The following is a 22,002-nucleotide window of genomic DNA, read 5'->3' as shown; positions in this document are numbered from 1 at the left end:
GCTCTCTGAACAGCCAGTCAACTGCTTTGTAAATAGGCTTTTTGGCTTGGGGCTACCACATTCCTCATACCTGGCCTGTGGTTGCATGCTGATGGAAGTGGGCAGCAGGCCACAGTATCCTCCTTTCAGCGAGGAGAAAGAACTCTGACCTTCACTGCAGCAGGAGGGCCCCCCGCTGAGCAGTGAGGACTCCTTCCCTGAGGAATGTGAGGGCTGAAGGCACACCCTTTAACCACAGGTCCCTGGTTACTTAAGCTCTAAACATGGCCTGTCCTGGTCTCAGACTAGAGGCAGATGAGGGCAAGCTCAGGTCATGGGACTCTGTCTTCTAGGCCAGTGCCCTAAGGAAGTCGGCCTCTAGGAGAGATGAGGAGGCCTCCTAGCATTTCTAACATGCAGGTAAGCACACTACTTGAGCCCCTTGCCATGGGTGCCCCAGTCTGCCACACGTGCTGACAGTTGATTAAGGCAGCTGTGACTCCCTCGCTAGATTTTACATTCTAGCAGGGAGAGCCGAGTCTTCTGTTTCACTGTCAGTATTCCTGGTGCCTAGCACAATCCTTGACCCTGAGAGGACGCTCGATGGCCACTAACAGCACAGGCTGTTGTCTATCAGGCCTTCTGGGCTTACACAGTAGAGAAAGCTCTGTGCACTGTGGTCCAGACTCGCTTGGCACATCTCCTTCAAGTACTTTACCCTCTGGCACCTGAGACACAGTCTGTCACCAGGCAGTTTATGAACGGCCACAGGTGAGAGGCCCTGGTGGTCTGCGGCTGGGATGGAGACCCTTGCACTAAGCAGGCCTTCAGGAACACCTGGGTCAAGGTGGTACCTATTCTAGAACCATCAAAGAGAGGACTTGCACCTTCCAGGCTGCAACTGGGGGAGCTCGTAACTGCGATGCCAGCTAAGCATCCTCTATCTTCACGCGTGGGTATCAGCTCCTTCCATTCCACAGATGCGGGGGAGTGAGGGAGAGGCCTCACTGTCACCCTCTTCATATCAGACAGAGCTGACTTCACTCAGTGGCTCAGCAGTCTCTAGTCCTGAAGACCTGGCTCTGGGAAACTAGGGTTGCTACTTCAATTGCATGATGCCCCCATCAAAGCCAGAAAGGTGGCCATGGATCCCTTCTTCCTCTTCCTGCCCCACCCAGTTTCTTCCTCTCTGAGTTTTTAATTCTTAACAAAACAACAATGAGAAATAATTTTATGATTATTTCAAGCCATGTTTGTAATACTGTAACTGAGTATTAAAGTCTAAATTCCAACAACAAAAGTTTTAAGTGGCTTTGGGGGAAAAAACAGCTGATGACCACTCTAACCTCTGTCATAAAAGTCCTAGGCCCATGGGCCAGGTGCACAGTAGCCCTTGCTGGCTCCAGGCTCCAAATGAACATCCCTAGAGACCTCTCTGGTCATGTAACCGGGCCGTGGAGCCCTCTAGGGAGTCACAGCACAGGTCAGCATTTGGTCATGACCTGTCTGTTTATGTGTGTTCATAATCATTGCTAGTACTTGCCCAAAACTGGCCTTCACCTCACCACTGCCACCGTGGCCAGCTAAGAACCACCACCCTCACCACGTTTTGCAAACCGAAGGTGTCAGAGCCATGGCTTCCTGTGACACTGGAGCAAATGAACTGCAACCTGGAAGAAATCTCCCATTAGAGGTCCTGCTTGCCTCTCCTGCTGGGACCATGAAAGGCTTAGCCACACCCTCACAAGCCCTTTCTCTCCCCCCTGGTTCCTTCCTGATTGCTAAAATTACAGCAATGAGTTGATGTGAAGGCCTCTTGTACTGTGGAAAGCTCCCACAGGCACAGAGAGGAGACAGGAAAATCCCAGGCAGTTATTTTCTAGGGAGTGGCTGTACCTGCCTCATCCAAGATCATGACACCCTGCTGGAAAAGCCAATTTTGCACCAGCCAGATATGGGGTGACTACTGTGTATTTTAGCTGTGTGTTGGAGGGGTACGATGGGCAAAAAGGGCAGGTGCCTGCACTAGGCCAATCTTACAAAACACACCTGAGGACTACGTGCTCTTGATGAGCAAGTGTCCTTCCAGGAGGATCCAGAAGGCCTGTAGGTATAGCTAAGACATGGTCTCCAGCAAACACCTGCACAGGTCAATCATGGTGCTGGTGCCAGCTGCCCGCTCTACCTTGCCACAAGTCCTCACCATTGTGGTGAGCTGTGTGAGTGGGCTCACCCAGCCCCTCCCTGTATCCCTGATCTTAGTTCTAGGTAACTGTGGAGACTGGTGGGCACCTGGACCAACTATGTGCCAGAGTCAGCACCTGTGACCAGCCACAGCTTCTCTGATAAATCTTGTGGGGCTGGACAGCAGCCAGAGCCCAGGCTCATCTGCAATCTCACCCTTGGGGACAGCCCCATCTAGTGAAGGAGTCAGAAGGGGCAAAGTGTCTACACAGATCCTATGCCTCAGAGGACTTGCTCCCTGCAGTGCTGGCTGGTGTCCATGTGCTTCCCCTGTCCTGACCTGATTACTGTCACCTTCCTTCTTAAGCTGGATCCCTAAAAAACACTTGGTCCTGCCCCTCTGGAGGTGCAAAATCCAGCCTTAGCTGCTGGCCTTCACACTGAAATGTGAGCCCAATTCTCTCTTTGACCTGCCTACTGAAATGAAATCAAATCAGAGTGAGGCTGAGTTTTCTCCACACAAACTCAGCCTTGAGGCATCCAGCATACAGGTCACAGTTACTCACTAAGCAAAGTCACTCACAGAGCAGCATCCACAGTGAGAAAGTCCCCTGCTGGGCATGCTGGGAGACTGCACTACTATGGAAAGCACCCATGGGAAGAAGCTCCACCCACAAGTAGCCTTGTAGCCCTCACTCTTCTGAGGGCCACATGGGGGCTAGCCTAATTACTCAGTGTTACAGTTAAGTTTCTTATTTACACACACACACACACACACACACACACACACCTTCCTTTAGAAAAGCAACAAAGTTACAAAACAGAAAAATCACTTCAATCAAAGCACAGGAAACAAAACAAAAACCTCAAAGCACCCTAACACTGTTCTCACAGAGGCAACAATTTTACTAGAAAATGTAATTTTAAATGTAATCAATCCATTTCTTACTGTTTCAAAACATTGCCAATAACCTAAAAGGAAAAAATTCTATTAAAATGTCATTGGTTCTCAGGTTTCAGTCTTTTCATCATCGTCATCCTATCACCATCATCATCGTCGTCGTCATCATCATCATCATCATCATGTTAGTTCTTTTCGGTTTTTGGTTTGCTCGTTTGTTTGGGTTGTTCTTGATTACACAGGATCTCACTGTGTAATCTTGGCTGGCCTGGAACGCGATACTATAGATCAGGTTGAACTCACACAGACCCACGTGCCTCTGCTACCATGCCCAGCCATCTTTTTGGTCTTATAGATTTAAAAAAAAAAAAACACAACAACAAAAAAATGTTTCCTCAAAAATCAAGGTATACAATATCAAATGTATAATAACTTTCTTATTTAAAACTGCCCTCAAGTTAGCTTTCATTTGGTATAAGTTCTGTAAATGAACTGTGTTGGTGGTAGCAAAACAGTGCTGTCTGATAGCATGGAAATTGCAACTAAAGGTAAATTTAGTATTATGGGTACCATTTTACCACAAAACAATTGTTCATACTCAACAAATTAACATTTCCACATACTATTAAAAAGCATTCCATGGACAGACAAGATGGCTTATCAGGTAAGGGTACATGCTACCAAGCCTGATGATCTAAGTTTGATATGGTGGAAGAAGAGAACTGACTCAAAAAAGTTGTCTCCTAACCTCCACATGTGCTGTGCACATACCTGCAACATGCACACAGACACAAGCACACACATGTACCTGTGAAGAAAAAACACTCCTTAAGTGAACTAGGCCAGAAGCAAAAGGACAAGCACTGGGTGTTCTCACTTTTATGTGGAATATGAAACTGATCTCAAAGAAAAAGAACAGACCAGCAGTGTCAGAGCCTGGAGGAGTTTAGGGACAGTTCAAGGGAATGCAGAGGCCAGAGCCAGGGAGTGCAGGGGTGACTGGGGTTGACAACAGTCAGGAAATACTTCAAAATAAGCATTGAAGTTAGAGCAGACGCTGATCAACCCCACCATAACAAAGTAATATGTGTGGACATGTCAGTCACTTGAGCTGACCATCATGCCAACACTAAAATGCCATGCCGGGCCCCATAAACATGTACACTGTTTCACCTAAAAAGTAAACAGTGATTCAATTTTTAACATTATTCTGATTTTTCCAATTATGTAATTTTATTTCTTCAGCCATATTATTTCAAGACAGAATTAAAGCTTGCATAAAAAACCGGGCATGGCAGTACACTTGGGGAGCTGAAACCTGCATCTGAAGACAGCCTAGGCTACAAAGGCAGAATTTGGCTTTAAAAACGAACAAACAGAAAAACCAAACAAACCTCCCTCAAAATGCAACACACATAAAGCTCCAAAGCAGACAAGTCAGGGGTCATTCTTTTTGTTGTTATTGTTGTTTGTTTGGGGTTTTGTTTTTGTTTTCTTTTTTTTTTTTTTTTTTGACACAAGGTTTCTCTGTGCAGCCCTGGCTGTCCTGGAACTCACTCTGTAGACCAGGCTGGTTTCCAACTCAGAGATCTGCCTGTCTCTGCTTCCTGAGTGCTGGGATTACAGGTATGTGCCACCACCACCAATGGGCTTCAGGCGTCATTCTTTTGTCTATCTAGTTTCATGTGACAACACCCAGGCTCTGAGCCTCAGGCTTCCTCTGCTTGATGGTCCACAGGCTGGCTGCAAGGCCACGGCCCTGACTCCTTTAGGACCCAACTCTGGCAACCTCGCCACCCCTCTTTCTCTAACACCGGCATACCATGTGTTCACTCAGGTCTTATCCGTGTGGTAACCAATCTCTGGTTTGCTCCACTGAATGTGCAGAGCAACAGCAAGCACTTAACTATTATCCAAGGAGCATCAGATGTCAAGGTCGACGTGTGCAGGATTCTGTGTTGGAGGCTGACAGGTGTCTGCAGGTCCTCTCCAATGATGCTTTATTTGTATTCAGCATCCAAGAAATTATGAGATTAACCAATCAAGAATGATCACCGAAAAGTCTCTGGCCACCACGGCAGCCTTCCACACACATGACTCTTCCCAATTTATACCAAAGATAATCATTACTAGAAAAACTCACTACTCTGATGGTTCATATTTATCTAAGCCAAGCCAACTGTGTCAACATTTTCTAGAGACAAAAGTGATCCTATATGCAAAGCATTTTACCTGAAAGTGACAAATGTAGGTGAGTCTTGATCCCTAAGTCACAGATACCCACATAATTAACTTCACTATCACTTTATTTCCACCTTCAAGTTCAGGTGATCTCTGAGACCTTGAAAAACTACACAGAAACCTAGATGAAATCCTCACAGCAGAAGTTTGCTGTCCCTAATCCCCTGCTGAAAATAGGCCAGGGAAATCCTCTTTTCTCTAAGCACGAAATATTTAACTGTTAAGGCACTTCCTCCTCCCAGGCAGGAGAAAGGTTCATAGAGCCACAGATCTGGGGTGGGAGACACCAAGCCCATGTGAATCCCCTCAGGCGCCAGTGGGACCTAACGTCTGTGCTAAGCAGTTTCTTGCCCTAGCCTTGGTTCACACTTTGCAGAAGTTCCAGGTGCTCCAAGACAGCACACGAAGTCTCTAGGCCTGGGTGGGATTTCTGCTTAAGACAGGCCTCCTGGGTTGTTTTCAGTCAAATGGTTGCAAAGTCTTCAGAATTCAACAACCAGGGAGGCCAGACGACACCTGACTGGAAGAAGGGCCACAGCTGATGGTTTCTGATATAAAAGTCTCATCAAATGACAACAAAACTGGTTCTTTAAACACACTAAAAACCCAGGCAAGACCTAACTCAGGACTTAGAGCTAGCTGTCTGTGAGGAGATGAGGGCTGCGGCTGTGCAGGTATGTGTATGATTCTGCTACCGGGGAGAGCAATGCAGACAGCAGAGGCCCCCACCCAGTCAGCTCCTTCACTGCCTACCTCCCAGGAACCAACCTAATTTTGGTGCGGGGGGGGGGGAATGTCAGTCTGAAGATGAGAAATAGACAGTCTTCTTACTGGAGCCACGGCTCTATCTCAGTAAGGGGGCGGGCTGGAGGATGTCAGTCTGAAGATGAGAAATAGACAGTCTTCTTACTGGAGCCGCAGCTCTATCTCAGTAAGCAGGCAGGCCCAATCCACTTGGTGACGTAAACAGCAACATCTGCCCGGTCAATAACCCAGATGCTGTGCATCTGGACCACAAAGCAAACGCCACAACAAGGTGTCACGCTACTGCCTTATCCCAGCTCACTCTGCCCTGCCAGATCCACTAGGAAGAGAGAGAAAAAGAGCACAGGTAATATGGGTGAATCACCTGTTTCACTATTTAAAAAACAAAACAAAACGAAGTCCAAAACGCCACTAAGACTACACTATACCGAGTCCTCCCAGATTTTGCAGAATGTGCTATAATTTGTTTGCTAATGCAGAAAGCAAACCAAGCATCAACTTTGAAGTCACTGTCTGAATGCTGTCTAAGCCAAGCCTCCTTTCCCGCATGCTGCTTCCGGCGCTGAAGCCCTTGGAGTATAATAACCACACTTGAAGATCAGCCTCGTAACAAAGCTGAGGATGGTGGTATCTTAACACAGGAGGACCAGTCTCTCTTGGTCAAACGAGGCATCAGAACCCTGCTGGCAGCCCAGCCTTCAGAACCGAAGAATGCTTCCTCCTAGGTTGGGCTGTGTAGGGCCTAGTTCACCGAGGTGTGCATGGTACCCAGTACAGCGCTGTGTATGAGCTGTCAGGGCATCAACAGAGCCAACTGTGCAGACAGACTTGGCAAGAGGCATCCCTCAGGGTAACACTGCCAAGCACAGGCTGGTTTCCCTCTCTTACCCCATCCTTAGCTTTGGCATACTTAGACCCCCATCAAGTGCCTCTTCAGAAACTACAGCTGCTGATCTTCCCTGAGGAGATACTAGACAAGAGGCTGGGACAGAGACAGTCATCCATACATAAACACCTCTGAGGCCTCCATGCAGACCTCTAGCCTGCCTGCTCTGACTTCACCTAGAGAGGACAAACTTGGTTAGCTGACAAGAGCAGGGACCAACACAGGCAGCTAAGAGAGATCTGTAAGAACAGGTCAAACACTCAAAGGTTGAAGGGCTTTGTACCTTGCTTGGCATACGTGGGGACAGGAATCCCAGACATGGAGGCCTCATTGGTGGGAAGGAGACATGTCACTGGGATGATGCTTTGGCAGTAAGCACAGGGACGAAAGTAGCCAGGGCAGTCAGGGCTCTTCAGGGTTCACATGTCATTTTTACATAATGTTTGATGCACTTCAGAGAGGCAGCTTCCAAGATTTATCATCACAGGTACAGAGTGTCACCATAGGTCAGCGCATGGATGTCAGGCCATGTCAGCAGTTGGCCAGGCCCTGAACATAAACAGGGTTCAGGACATAGGGAGGAAAGGGCACAGGTCAGGTTCTCCAGACATGGGAATGCTGTCCTACACCTCAGCTGGAAGGCTGCAGCAAAAAAATTCTGTCCTCAGCCCAAGCCAGCTGCTGCTTCCTTCACCCCTCTGCAGCTCTTGGCACTTCAGTCTGGAGTTCTTAGACTTTTCTCTCAAGTAGCAGGAGGCAGGGACCCTGCCTGCTGACTCTGCCTCTATGGTGTGCTGCATAAACCAAATTCCAACCAGAATGTTCCTAAGGCACTTGCATACAACACGGAGCCACACGCATGTGACTTCACAGAGGTGTAATGTCTGACCAGCACCCTAGGATTGCCTGGGTGAGAGAGGTCCAATTAAGGGAAAGGACACAAGGAGGCAGGAGCAGAACTAGCACAGCAGTGATAATGAGGATCCCATGACATCTGTGAGGCCATCCTGTACCCCACCTGCCTGTGTACACTCAGGAGCCTGCAGTGGGCTAGTGCCTTTAGGAGATAGGCCACCCAATCCCTCCTCTCCATATACTGATGGGGCACATGGAGGGGTGACTTCTGCAACAAGGTTAAGGGGACCACCAGGAATCTGCAGCATGGCTAGCAGGTCCCAGTATGGTCACACACTCCACTTGGCAGAGTTGGGCTCAGGGGACCGCAATGCTCTGGGTCCACTCCCTGTCCAAAGAGAGGCTCACCTCACTTACTTGCCAAACTGAGGCACTTCCATGACAGGGACACTGGAGGATTATTGACTATGTTAGGACAACAGGCCTGCTGCTCTGAGGCTGTGCTGCGAAGTGGGCCCATAAGCCCATAAGCACCCCATTATACAGATAACCCAGTATTCTTGTGGAAGAGTACAGTACTCCTTCCAGGGGCTGTGGAGACCAACCTGGGGGGGGGGTCTGCCCATGAGACAGCAGAGACAGTTCCCCTCGGCTGTTAGCGATGCCTGTGGCCCACAGACATTATCTATCTACAGCTCTTTCACCTGGGCCCTTTTCTCCTTTCTCTGAGACTGGCGTGGTAGGGTGGGGGGGAGGGGACCAGGAATAGTGCTGCCATCCCCAGACTGTACTCTCCCACAGTATTGTGGAATGCCCAACCCACTGGCTTTCCATCAGATACTGTCTGCACAAGAACAAACCTTCTCTTAAAAGCCTTTCCTTTTTCCTCCAACTAGGAAAAAAAAAAGTTATTTTCATTCCCTTTTCAAGTTGACAAAAGGTTCTTTATGACAAGCACAAACACTTTGGTGAGCAACTCAGGAGGCGCTGTACAGTGAGTATCCGATCCTCAGATCTATACCCGCAGGGAAGCAGCTGCATCTGCCATCTGCCTCTTCTTCAGCCCTCTCGGGAGATAAAATAAGCTCAAAGGCCACCTGGGCTCACCTGAGAACCACAGAGGGAGTCACACACAGGGCTGGAGGGCTAGGACCATGACATCATCTGCCAGGTGAGAGAGGTCAAGACTTGCAGGGCCGTAATGCTTCTTGCCAGTAACACCTTTCTTTGTGAAAATTATCTGTACCCTAATCACAAACTGGGGCAGCCACAGTGGCTCTCAGCTCTCTTGAGAGGCTGAAGATTTCAAAGCCAGCCTGGGAACACAGGCCAACTCCATCTTAAAAAAAAAAAAAAAAAATTAAATTGCATTGGGCTATGTGTGGTGGTGGCACACGCCTTTAACCTCAGCACTCAGAAGGCAGAGGCTGATGGATCTTTGTGACTTTGAGGCCAATCTGGTCTACACAGCAAGTTCTAGGTCAGCCAGGGCTACACAGTGAGACCCTGTCTCAGCAACAAGAAACACTTGGATTGGGTCAGACTCAGTGGACACCAACCCCAAGTACTAATGTCTAAACCACAACTGATACCAAACTAGATAGGCGTCATGCCATCTTCTGGAAGCACAGTCACGCCAGAAGTGTAACCCTCCCCCAACCTGGCCTGCAGAGCCCATCCCCAAGAGCAACATGGCTCAACCCCAGGAAGGTAGCTCACGTCCTAGTAGTGCAAGTCACAGGCAAAGTGTTTTTCACCTCAGTGTCAACACACATAAACCTCTCAACTCCATCCCAAAAAAGGATCTGGTTCTGACACCCGTAAAAGTTAAAACCACAGAACAGAGCCATGAAGGTGGCTGCTATAGGTTTTAGAACAGACATTTGAAACTATATTTTTTTTCCTGAATTAATTCTGTCCTCGAGAATGAAGGGCTCAGTGTGTTTTGAGTGGGGATCTACAGTCACAATTCCTGCACACGGACTCAGAGGACAACGCGCTCAACTGCTACCCATAAATGTCAGCTGTTCCTGGCTCCACTTTAAACACGCCGAGGAGCAGCTAAGGGACTGATGGTGGAGGAAGTGACTAACAGACACAGTGCTCCCATGCTGGGCCACCAGGAGCCCAGGCCACTCAGGTCAGCGCTGGCCACTCACTTCTACACCACTTTTCTCTGCAGAAGGTACAGTGAGAGGACCCTCCCTGCCTCAGGCCCAGCACTAAAGCTTTCGCACAGACAGACACACATACATATACACACACAAACACACGGGGTCGGGGGGGTAACAGCAGAAGCAGAGAGAGACAGTATCAGGCAAAGCACAGTAAGAACCTGAAAAGCAGCATGCAAACTCCTTTACCCTCCTCCAGTGGGGGCCCAAACCAGAAAAGCCTGAATCCTTATCAGTGGGTGAGAGACAGGTCATAGGCCACACACAGGCTAGGCAACTCAGAAAAGCCCAAGCCAGCACTAGCAGTTCCAAATGGCTGTTCCCTCCAGAGGCAAGAACACAAGGAAAAGATCCACCAATGTTCTGGAAACGTCGGGAAGTGTGGCTAGCAGCAGGCACACACCTATAGCTAAGTATTGGCAAGAGAGTCAACCACCATTCCAGCCACTAAGTACCAATCTAACCAGTACAGGCCCAGATGACTGCCTGATCCAGGGCCCGTTCCTGTAAGAAGACACAGAACTGGAAAATCCCTTCCAAAGGGCCACACAGCTGACTCTTGGGAATTAACACTTTAGATTCCTAGGAAACCTTCAGAGCTTTGCTCCTGAAACCGGGTTGTTCCGTGGAGGGGCACCACTGCTGTTCCTGCAGGCCCTGGGATCTAGCTGACCGGCCGACAGCAGGAAACTGGAACCAAGAGCTCAGCTCTGTAGAGGCAGTGGGAATAGCAGGAAGGCACCAACGGAAGGCATGAAGGCTGAGAGCGCAGGAGTGTGGCTGGAAGGCCAGAAGCTTTCAGAGGCTGGTCCACCCCACATTCCTGGGACTGCATGCAATGAGCTAGGGGATCCTGACGTTGTCTTCAGTGCTGAACAAGACTTAAAGACTAGCTAACTGCTCCCGTTCTTGGCCATACCTTGGTGCTCTGCTCAGAACTGCCCGGAAGCATTTCCTCCAGCTCAGTTAAGGAGATGGTAAGGGTCACCCACAGCAGGTGACTACAGAGCAGCTACACACAGGGCTAAGTACAGGACCCCCTGCTATCTCCTCCCAAGATAAGGGAGTACAGAGAGAGGAGGTGTCAGGGCTGAGGCCGGATCCTAGCAAGGGGAGAAAAGTTCACAAGGGTCCTAAGGGCGCACAGACAAGCAACCAGGTACCAGATGCTCAGGGCCCTGACAGCCTCTGAACTGGCCTTTTTCTCCACTGGACACACCACCCAGCCTAGACCCAGTCAGTCCCCAAGCCCTTTAGGATGCTACCCAATGATACCTGCTAAGCCAACGTCACAACACTGAATACAGAGCATCCTCCTGGAGAAGGCTCAGCGCTTGGTCCTCATGAGGATGCGACTGGACTATAAGGGCTCTGGCCTGATCAATGGATTAACACAGTGATGAATTCATAGCAAATGGGGCCACTGGAAGGAGCATCAGTGGGAATACAGGTGACTGGGAGTGTGTCCTGGAAAGACAAAGACCCACCGTGTCTCTGGGACCCCTGGCACAATCTCTGGTACATTGTCTCTCCCCATCTCTGTCTCTCTCCTTCCTCCCCTCTGTCTCCTCCTTCCTGGCTACCCACCAAGAAGTAAACCCCTTAATCTTCACATCATCCCACCGTGATGTTCAGTGCACCTTGTTCTCACAGTCTAAAACCAAGAGCCAAAAGTATATTTTCTCCTTTCAACTGTTATCTGTAATGCCAAAAAAAGAACACGACAGACCACTAACACTTGCTTATGCTCATTCTGACTCTGCATGCTGAGGTGGCTACCCAAGGATGGGGACCTCTGTCTCTGATGTAACGTGTGAGCATATAAACCACACTGAAGGCCCCTTCAGTGTGAGAGGACACCACTGAGGTCAAGAAGATCCTGGGAAGAAGACCGCAAGGCATCAGACAAGGACAAGGTGGGAAAAAAGACTGCTCGATTTCACGTGGTAAGCCATTAAGACAAAGGGGAGTTGAAGAGATGACTATGTGCCACGGGGCAGATGATGTCACCGGAACAGGGAAAGGATGAGGGAGGGACCCAGAATACAGGCTGCAGAACTGGTCTGCATCAGAGTGGGATCTGCTATTCCAAACCGGGAAGGGGGCCAGGGCGGAAAGAGCAGGGCTATGGGTTACACACAGGGTCTGCTGTCTGTTCCCTTTTCAGACATCTGGGCAGGTTTTCAGCCGCCCCATGAAGGCCTGCTGAGAAGCAGGACAGCACTGACTTACAGTCTCCCACTCAATGTTCATGGAGTAGGTGCACGGGCCGTGACCTAAAGAGTGCAGGCACAGGGGCCGGGGGGCACTGTTGACAGTCCTTGCTTTGCAGAGGAGGAAACAGCGCGAAGAAGCTAACCAGCAGCCCACAGTGCCCACCCAGGTGGAGGCAGAAACAAATGTGGGTGAGAAGCCAAGAGATTGATGCCTAACTTGCAAAGCACTGCATCGACCCTGAGTTTCTCAGCCATCAGCATCCCAGTCAAGCAAAAATAGGACCTATTCAATCTTGTTGTATCTCCAGTGCTGTAAAAATGGCTTTCTATTGATTTGTATTACAAATAAATAGCACTCTTACCTGCGTTTAACTTGGTTAAAAGAACATTTGTAAGTCTGAGATGTAGGAATCTTCCATCCGGCCTGTTTGTGTGAAGCGTATTTGTATGCTCTGTTTGTGTGCTGTTTGGGGCACATCTGCAAGCAGAATTCCTAGGGAGTGAGGCACTACACATGCCTGCTAACATAGGCTCGCCATCTCAGACAATGGCCAACTGAGGACAGTGCTCCCATTTCTAGAAACTTAACTGGCTGTGACGATATAATCCTCTCTCCCCTGGGTTATTAAATTCGGTGTCTGGCATGAAAAAGCATGTGCAGACTGCTTGTCCTAATGAGCAGACATGCAATAGGGTTCCACAGAACAATGGGAAAGATGCAATGCAAAGAATGAAACATAAAGGTTAAATACACAGCTGGGACGACTGCTCAGAAATGTCCAGTCAGAACACACCAACCCCTGAAAACAGGAACGTCCTGGACGAACTTGTCTAGTTGTCGCCTTGTTAAGTGTGTGTTAATTATAAACTTTATAAGTCCACCCTATAGACTGCTACCACCATGCGAGAGACAGACTATCCATTAGCCTGGGATTTTATGCCTCAGGAACCACTTACTTCAAATACCAGAAGGCCTTGGTGGTTAAGTGGTTTCATTTTGTATCCGGGAATACAGACTCTGGGGCTGAACAGGAAGGCCTGGATCCCCAGAGCTGGATTAGGAATAAAAAGTCCAGTGAGTTAAGTCTCTTAGAACACATAAGCTCACAGTGAACCCTGATATCCATTATACAAACGACTTAGTGATAAAAATTATGAAGCCAGGCGCAGCGGCACATGCCTTTAATCACAGCACTCTGAGGGACAGAGGCAGGCAGATCTCTCTGAGTCTGAGGCTAACTTGATATCTATATATTGAATTCTACAACCAGAACCACAAAGTAAAATCCTATCTCAAAAAAAAAAAGAAAAAAAAAAAAAAGGAAGATGAGGAAGATGAGAAGGAGAAGAGGGAAGACAGAAAGGAGAAGGAAAGGGAGAAGAGGAAGTAGCAGCAGTAGGAAGAGGAGGAGGAAGAGAAGGAGAAGAAGAAAAAAAAGAAGAAATAAGTATCTGCTTATAAACTTCTAAAATTTTTGAAGTATAAAGTAAAGTGCATAAAGTACTCAGGAGCCAAAACTGTCTTTTTCTACCATAAAGACATTTTATGGGCTAGAGAGGTGGTCCACAGGTTAAGAGAACCTGTTGCTGTTCCAGAGGTTTGATTCCTAGCACCTGCATGTGAACTTATTCATAATGGTGTGTAACTCTAGTCCCAGGTGAGCCTCTCTGACCTCTGCAGGCATCAGGCAGGAATGTGGTATTCTTCCATATGTGCAGGCAAAGAGGCCATTCACATACAATAAAAAAAGAAAGAAAGAAATCTAAATGAGCTGCATGGAGGTTCAGCCCTCCAATTCCAGCTACTCTTGAGGCTGAAGCAGGGTGACCATACACTTAAGACCCACCTAGATACAAAGTGAGTTCAAGGCCAGCCCGAGCACCTTACAGAGATCCTGTCTCAAAACAAAAAGTGAAAAGACCTAGGGCTACAACTTAGCAATGGAACACTTGTCTAGCACACAAGAAGTCCTAGGTTCAACAGCCACATATCACCAAGGAAGGACAGAAGGTAAAAGAAAGAAAGCCTTTAGGCTTTCCCAACCTTCTGTCTTAGACAAATCACTGCATGCAAAGCGATTTCTAAAAGGAAGAGGCCCTGGCAAGCCATAAAACCTAGTAAGAAATCCGGGCCCGATCACAGACATGTATCACTCAGACACGACATCGCAAAGCTCTTGACCTACAGGAATGTGAGGGAAAAAAATCACGTCCCTCAGCATGAACCAGGAAGGCAAGATGCAGAGGGCCTTTATGAGGAGCCTGGCCTAAGAAGCTGGTCCTAGTTTAACTGTTCCTGGTTGGCCAGCAGCAGTATTCCACACCTTGCTTTAAATTATTTTGTCTTATCTTTGCCAAGTATCCAAATCATAACCACCCACCACCAATTCTTCCCTCCCATTCTCCCAGAGAAGCCCTGTACAGGACCAACCAACTGCACCCCCCCTCCTTTTTTTAAAAGTTTTTAAAGGGCTTAGGGCCAGGTGGCCAATGCCTTTAAGCCCAGCACTGGGGACTCAGAGGCAAGCAGATCTCTGTGAGATCAGGGCTAGCCTAGTCTACAGAGTGAGACCAAGGCCAACGAGAGCCACACAGGGAGATTCTCTCAAAAAAAGGTAAAGTTTTTGGAAGGCCTCTGAACCCTCCACCTGCTCAGCAGCAGAACCCTCAGTGAACCTCTCACTGGTAGCCCCGGGCTGCCTAGGCCTGGGGATCCTTAGCAGTGGAGTCAGGGTAAACTTGCTGAGCCTCTCTTGGGGTCCAGGCCCATTCTCAGCCCTTCTGTGCACTGAGACTCAATCCTCACTAGAACTGTAAGGGGCAGGTTGCTGTTGTCCTCTGAAACGTGCACTGGAGCAGGACAACAGGGGCCACCTGACCTGGGTACACACTAGCACACGGAAGGCCTCCTCAAGCCTCTGCGGGAAGGCTCCACTGCTTCCCCAGAGGGTCAACGACAGACTCACACTCCTCACCTCACACACCTAAGAGAAAATGTCCCAAGCTCTACAAGAGCTCTTTAAAATGTTGGAGGTACGCAATATGACTTAGGCTACTTCCCGGCGCATCGGCTACTTCATGCTGCATGGGCTGTGCACACGACTATGTGACCGTTCAAACATAAGGCAGTGTGTACTGTGGAGTACTGGCTTCACCTAGAGAGAGCGCTCGCTCTCATTTACCTGCCTGTGCTCACTGCTGGGAACTGACCCAAGACAAAATACCTATGACAATGTTTTCCAAGGACTGATGACTCCATCTTTAGCAACCTCGGGCATCAGAGGGAACTGCGATGCCTTTATTGATCTCAGGAATTCTGACTGTGTGAAGAGAGGAATGAAAGGGGGAAGAGGCTCATTTCTGTAGGACAAGCTGCATAAACCATGAGATAAGACTAGCTGATCTCTCCCTCCCCCTTACAAAAGAAAACACAATTTTATCTCACATCTCGGAAGATAACTATATTACAAGAAAACAAAGCATAACTGTTTCTGGAAAAAGTCAAATTAATTTCACGGCTCAGACTTGAGTTTAAAATCATTGACACTAGTAGCTGTATGCAGAAATAAGGCAGAGGAGTTAACACAGCAAGCAAGGAGGTAAAAAAGATGAGATAAGCAGGAAGAATGACATTCCGTAACTTACATTCCAGACGCATTATCAAACAATTAAGTGGGAAAGTTCATTAAGGAATACCTGCCGCCTAGATTTGGGAGAAAATACCATTTCAAAGGTAAAAAAGAGCACAGCAAAAAGAAACTAACCTGAAACTTGAACTAGACTGAGGAAATACAAGACAGCGCAGGGCTGCCTGGGGACAGCAGAAGACAGGGAGGAATATGTATGCTGTCTTCTGACCCTGGGAAGCTGGCATGCCACAGAGAGTCTCTACAGGGACCAAGAAGACACCAGCTCAGGGAGATTTTCTACACGGAGCAAGACCATTCCCCCCACACCACCACCACCACCTTCCCACAGTGAGGAGGGAGTGTAGTTTCCTCGTCTCATTCTTTTCTTATTGGAAGGTCCAAGTTGGAAGGGAATTAACTAGAAAAACCCACCGTGGGTACACTCTTCAGGAAAAACCCACATCTAAGTCCAAATGTCCCGCTCAGAGAAGCCTGAAAGGGCCGGCTCCCGTCCCCTCCGTACCCAGCCTGCACCCGGCACGCGCTTCTCAAACCTGTGACCGCCCGGCGCCAGCTGCCGGACAATAGGTCCTTGTGCCAAGCACAGGGGAAGATGCGCTGTCCCGGGTCAGATTCTTTTCTGTACACACCCCTCTGCTCCTTCCTGACCTGCGACTGCCACCTCCCTGGTCTCCCCTAGTGAGGCACGCTCCGTCACTACCCGCGCAGGCATCCAGGGGAACCGGGAACTGCGCACTCGGACCTGGCTGGCTACTTTTAGAGATGGCAAACTTCACTTCTGACTCCTCGGTAGAGGCTCCCCGCGTCCCCGCAGCCCCGTACACATCTCCCAGCCGGTCCCTGTCCCCGCGCCGGCCCGCCCCGCTGCAGCTGAGCGCAACCCCCGAGGATGGATGTCCCTCGACCCCGGGATCAACCCGGCCGCAACTGCCTACCCGGGTGGGCCCGGCCGAGCGCAGGTGAAGCCCGGCGAGGACCGTCCGCGGGACGTTCCCGGCCTGGACCAGCCCCCCAACCCCCCATGCCGACCCCAGCCCTATCTATTCCGGCGCGCCACTCACGTATCTGCGCACGAGCGTCCTCAATAGGCTGCAGTCCATGGTTGCCGCTCCGGGCTCCGCGAGCCCCGGGGCCGCGGGCGCTAGTGCAGCCGCCCCCCGCCCGGTCACGGCCTGGGCGGCGCGGGGGGCGGCCGCGGCCCCTCCGCGCTCATGCCCCGCCGGCGGCGGCCAAGGGACGCGGGCCGCGCTCGGGCGGCTCGGAGGAGGCGGCCCGCGCCCGGCGCTGCTCCCGTCGGGCCGGCGCGGCCTGCGCTCGCTGCTCCGCGCCTGCTCCTCCCGCGGCCGCCGCGCCTCTGGAGCCGGCTCTACCCCGCTGCGCCCCGCGCGTCACGGGCGCGTGTGAGCATGCGCGCGCCGCCGCCCCCGCCCCGGCCCGCGCGCGCGCGCCGCGACTCCCCAGCGCGCGCCGCCGCCCTGTTGCTTCCGCCTCCCTGTGGGGCGGGAGGGCGCTATCACCGGCCTCGAGTGGCTCGTCGGGGGCCGGTTCTCCACCTCCCTGGCTCACTCCTGTTCTCCAAAGGCAGCCTGGCTGGGAGCCCAGGACCCGATGGCGGGTGCAATGGGCCTGGATTCATGGGCCTGCGGATCACACCTCCCGCCTTGGACAAGAAGGCACGGGATCCTCAGGTGGCTGGAAGGTGCAGACACCCCTCAGCCCCCATTTTAGGACTTGCTTCCTTGGAGACCCAACCAAGCGTGTCCTGATACAATGCTTGTGATACAATACTTTCTACCTGCTTGTCTGGTTCCTGCCTTCCAGACTCAGGCCTCTAGCAACACCCTCCACAGTCCTGGGTTTTGCCTGCTAGTTCAGCCCTAGGTCAAGTACTTCCTGCTACTAACTTTCCGCTAAATCACCACAGCTTAGCGCCCCCCGTTCCAGGGAAAGTCAGTCTCTGTGGCCCAGGTGTGAAATGGCACACAACTGCACAACTTTCCCCACCTCGGGGTCAGCCCTAATCCAGCTGATGTTCAGTGGTTCCACATCCCGTTACTGCAGAACCAGAGGGGACTAAGGATCTGCAGTGGCCAATTGTGAGCACCAGAGTTGGGATTAGGAATGTATTGGAGATCATTCTGTCAGAGTGTGGAGGACAGCAAATGAGTACCAGTGACTAGACAGAAAGGCCCCCTGGGCCACCGCCGCCCTCTGCCTTGCTGGCCACCTATGTTCCACACCAGTGTCTCCATCATGCTCCAGCTGCAGACACCCAGCCAGCCTCTTGGGAAAGCGTTCCTCTCTGGCCTTCCTGGACTTGCCATGAGCCTGGAGGTGTTGGAAGAGAGTTCTCAGCGGTACTTCTACCTGTGGTGTGGGCTCCTGAGGACCCCAGGCCCCTGTGTCTGGGGACTAGCTGCTCTTGTCTGCCCTGATGGTCCTACGGCCCTGACCAAGATGTTCGTTAGTCCCTGGTGATGCCATCGATTTCCTACCATGACCCCACACTTCTGGGCCAAACTGCAGGTTTCTGGTGGCCGATGACAATTACAGTGGGTGATCCTGGCACAGACCTGCCTCAGGGTACAGACTTCCCACCCTTAGAGAATGTCTGTTCTACTCAGAGGCACCTGTTCATTTTCATTTTTATTTTCTTTCTTTTTTTTCTTGTTTGGATTTTTGAGACAGAACCTTCATCCTACGCTGGCTTCAAACTCCGTGCAAACTTCGTGCCTCAGCCTCCTAAGAGTTGGGAGTGCAGGAGTGAACCCCCATGCCCAGCTATTCTTCACACTGAGCAAGGCACTCCCCTAGTAGTGCAACAGGAGGGACTGCATTCTTGTTTTCAGCGCCTTCACCCTCTGTGGGGCTCACAGTACACTCTGGTTGCCTCTAGCTAACTCCATTCTAGCAAGTGGCTGGCTTACCCAACAGAGAAAGCTGATGAATAAGAGGAAATCGCTGGGAGGATGTTTGGTGAAGGTTTCCTCACTCTTGAGAAACCATGCTCCCCTTTTGAGAATAGCTGCTCTTGTCTGGAGGCGAAGCCTACTGTTTTGCAATCTTCTTGCAGACGTCAGATGACCAGAAATGGCAGCCCAAGGAACATATTCATGCTGGGCATAGAAGTACACAAGAAAGTGAGCATGGGGCGCCATAGCTCCATTAACCCATCCTCACCAGAAACGTAACTGAAGAGTCAATGCACTATGTTTAAACCAGGTGAGTTGGATTTTCCATTACCAACAGGTGTCAGCACTTTAACTTTAAACCCATAAAAACAAATTGGTTAGGACACTGTTAAAATAACAGGTTCCAGCTCATTCTGTGAACCTGTTAGTCATTGCTAAGTAACTAGTCACTACCCAGGCAGGAGGTGATGGGCAGCAGGAAGCCGGCACTGGCCGGGCCTCCTAGGCTTGGCAGGTTGCTCTGCTCTCCCTGGTGTTGGCTGGGAATCATCAAGCTACTCCATTCTCCTGGAGACTCTGCCAAGGTAGCTCAGTCCCAGGCACACTGTCTCTGAGGTAGAGAGTTGAATGGCTTCTTACAACTCCGAGATCCAGCCTGGGCTCCCTCATACAGGGGTTGGGTCTCTCAAAAGCCAAAATGGACTACAGAGCCACTAAAGGCTGAGTTTGGAGGCCCCAGAGCACACTCTGTCACACTCTTCTGGAGAAAGAACATATGCCTTCTGCCCCCCTCTACATGGAGCACCAGAAAGCCATATTCCTATGAGAGTCTCCAGGATACCGCAGCTGCTATGCACCGAGGCAGCACATTGTCCATCAGGACGCCATCTTACTTCCTGTGCCTCCCACAACCCCTTCCAGCTCCCTGACCGATTTGTCTGGAAACTTTTTCTGCAGAAGAAGATCTTATTTGATCATTTTTGTTTGTTTGTTTGTTTGTTTGTTTGTTTTGGTAACCACCCTCCTCCCCTCCACCTTCTCAGTTTCCCCTCTGGTTCCAGGCAACAGCTTCTTCCCTTAACACTTTAGTCACTAAAGTTTAGTGGCATCCATGAGCACCACGTACTTGTTCGCTCAAAGTAGCTTGTCTAACCCTCGTAGATCATGATCACTTGGGGAAGTTGTTTTTCTTTTTAAAATTTTAAATAGTGCTTTCCCAAGACTACTCTGTCCCAAACATTTTGCACAGTGCTTTTTAAAGCTGCCAGTTAGGGCATGCTGAGCAGGTGAGAAAGGCCTTGCTGGGGATGGCTACAGTCATCGATCGTCCACTCTTTGGCACAGCTAGGGACCTTGTATGTACAGGTGCTCGACAAATTGTGAGAGGATTAAATTGCACAGACTGCCATTTCAGCCACCGGGCGTCAGCAGGAAGAACAAAGGGAGGTCCTGAAACATGGCCAATGAAAAGAAAAGCTCACAATCCACAGCAACTCATGCAGGACGGGTTCCTGTGACTGTGTACCAACTGTGTACTAAGAGGTGAGGTCCCAGACTCAGAACACCCTTGATGTTATGCTAACAGCCAGGTTTGGCAATGCTTCCCTGGAATGTACCTAGGAGGCGTGTGTGTGTGTGTGTGTGTGTGTGTGTGTGTCTGTGTGTGTGTGTGTGTTGGAGGTGGGGGGGGAGGGGGCTAGCACAGTTTATTCATTTATTCTGAGACGGGGTTTCAACCATGTAGTCCAGGGTCTTGGTTAGAGTTTCTCTAGTGTGATTAAACACTCCAGCCAAAAGCAGCTTGGGGAAGAAAGGGTTTATTCCCTTAGAACTCTTAGATTGCACTCCATCACTGAGGGATTCTGCAGGCCGGGTAACCTGCCGGATGGAACTGAAGCAGATGGCATGGAGGAACACTGCCTGCTCTCCAGGCCTTGCTCAGCCTGCTTTCAAAGTATGGCCTATCCAGAGGTGGCACTGCCCTGCCCCCATTGGCTGGGTCCTCCCACATCAGTCATCTGTCAAGAAAATACCCCTCAGGCCTGCCTACAGGCCAGTTTCTCAGCTGAGATTCTCTCTTCGGGTACCTTTAGATTTGTGTCAGTTTTACAAAAACAAGCAAATAAATAAAAAAACACAACAACAAAAACTAGCCCATCCAGAATAGCCCTAAATTCATGATCCACCTGCCTCTGCCTCCCAAGCACTGGGATTAAAAGTGTGCACTACAGCTAGACATGAAATGTTAGAGTTTACAAAACAAAGAAGGTCATTGATCCAGGCAAGGTTACACATTGATAGGTACAGAAGATGGTTATAGCAAGATGGGGGAGCTCTTCTTTATAGGCCGTAGATGCTATATAATGACATCCTTTAGCATTGGGGCTGGTGAGAGCAAGTCATCTGCTAAATTGATAGATTACAAAAGGATTTTTTTCTATTAGTCACAGGATGTTACTTCTGACACAGAGGCAGCCAAGGAAAGGCTACTCAGGAGACTAAAGCTAGCTCAAGAACTGCCTTTGGACCCCCAACATCCCAACGTGTCCCCATCACTGTCCTTCTACTCAACCAGTCTCTGAGGGTGCAGCTCTTTCCAGAAATTCTCCTTGGCAGGTCTCTGAAGTTTTGCCTCCCCTGCAAGTAAACTCTCCCCTTCCTCAAGTTCTTCAGTTAGGAGAGAGTTCCAGGATCAGAGGGGCCGTGGTGCCTCCTAAAGGCTCTGTTTACCCAAGTGGTTGCCTGCTCCCCAATTGAGACTTTTGTGGGGTTAGTTTGCTTTTCAACATCATATTCTTTAGAGACTATGTAAAAGGAAAATGTGCTAGGGATTCTTTTACTTTTTACACTTCCCTAATTAGTTCTCTAAAGCATCAGTGATTTTGATCCCATTTTCCTTAAAAATAAAACCAAGTTCTGTGGTGTGTAAAATTACCAATAAAGTAAATGAAAGTAGTTTGTTGTACCCATTTATTTGAACAGTGATTTCAAAATAAACTGTTATTACTTCTTTGACAAACTAAATAAATAGTAGGCTATCAGAAACACGAGTTGGACAATCATTAGCAATTCGTCATTATTCAAGGCAATTTGTGTTTTTGCTTGAGCGAGTCTCCTGGATATTATATAACATGGCTTTAAAGAATGCTCTATTTATGGGTACTTTCCAGAATATAAGGAAAATAGTCTCTCTTGCCCCGTTGCTCTTATAAATAGGAAGACAAAATGTTTTTCCTTAA

At 49.6% G+C, this 22,002-nt stretch overlaps 1 protein-coding gene and 1 long non-coding RNA gene across 4 annotated transcripts in view; one reads left to right on the top strand and one right to left on the bottom strand.

Annotated features, from left to right (window-relative positions):
* Window positions 1–17,227, bottom strand: part of Atp11a (ATPase phospholipid transporting 11A) — a 110,586-nt gene extending 93,359 nt beyond the window's left edge. For all 3 annotated transcript variants that reach the window (XM_060381381.1, XM_060381382.1, XM_060381383.1), the window contains exon 1: window positions 16,913–17,227. In XM_060381381.1, coding sequence (XP_060237364.1) covers window positions 16,913–16,951 — 39 coding nt within the window. In that variant the 5' untranslated portion in view covers window positions 16,952–17,227. The remainder of the gene's footprint in view (window positions 1–16,912) is intronic.
* Window positions 17,228–17,315: 88 nt separating this feature from the next.
* Window positions 17,316–21,728, top strand: LOC132653582 (uncharacterized). The gene is made up of 2 exons (XR_009591294.1): window positions 17,316–20,305; window positions 21,208–21,728. It is a non-coding gene; the product is annotated as an uncharacterized LOC132653582 (long non-coding RNA).
* The last annotated feature ends 274 nt before the right edge of the window (window positions 21,729–22,002 follow it).

This window comes from Meriones unguiculatus, chromosome 4 (genome assembly GCF_030254825.1).
Source record: "Meriones unguiculatus strain TT.TT164.6M chromosome 4, Bangor_MerUng_6.1, whole genome shotgun sequence".
Taxonomy (NCBI): domain Eukaryota; kingdom Metazoa; phylum Chordata; class Mammalia; order Rodentia; family Muridae; genus Meriones; species Meriones unguiculatus.
Note: the sequence above shows the minus strand (reverse complement) of the source record. Positions and strands in the feature narration are given on the sequence as shown.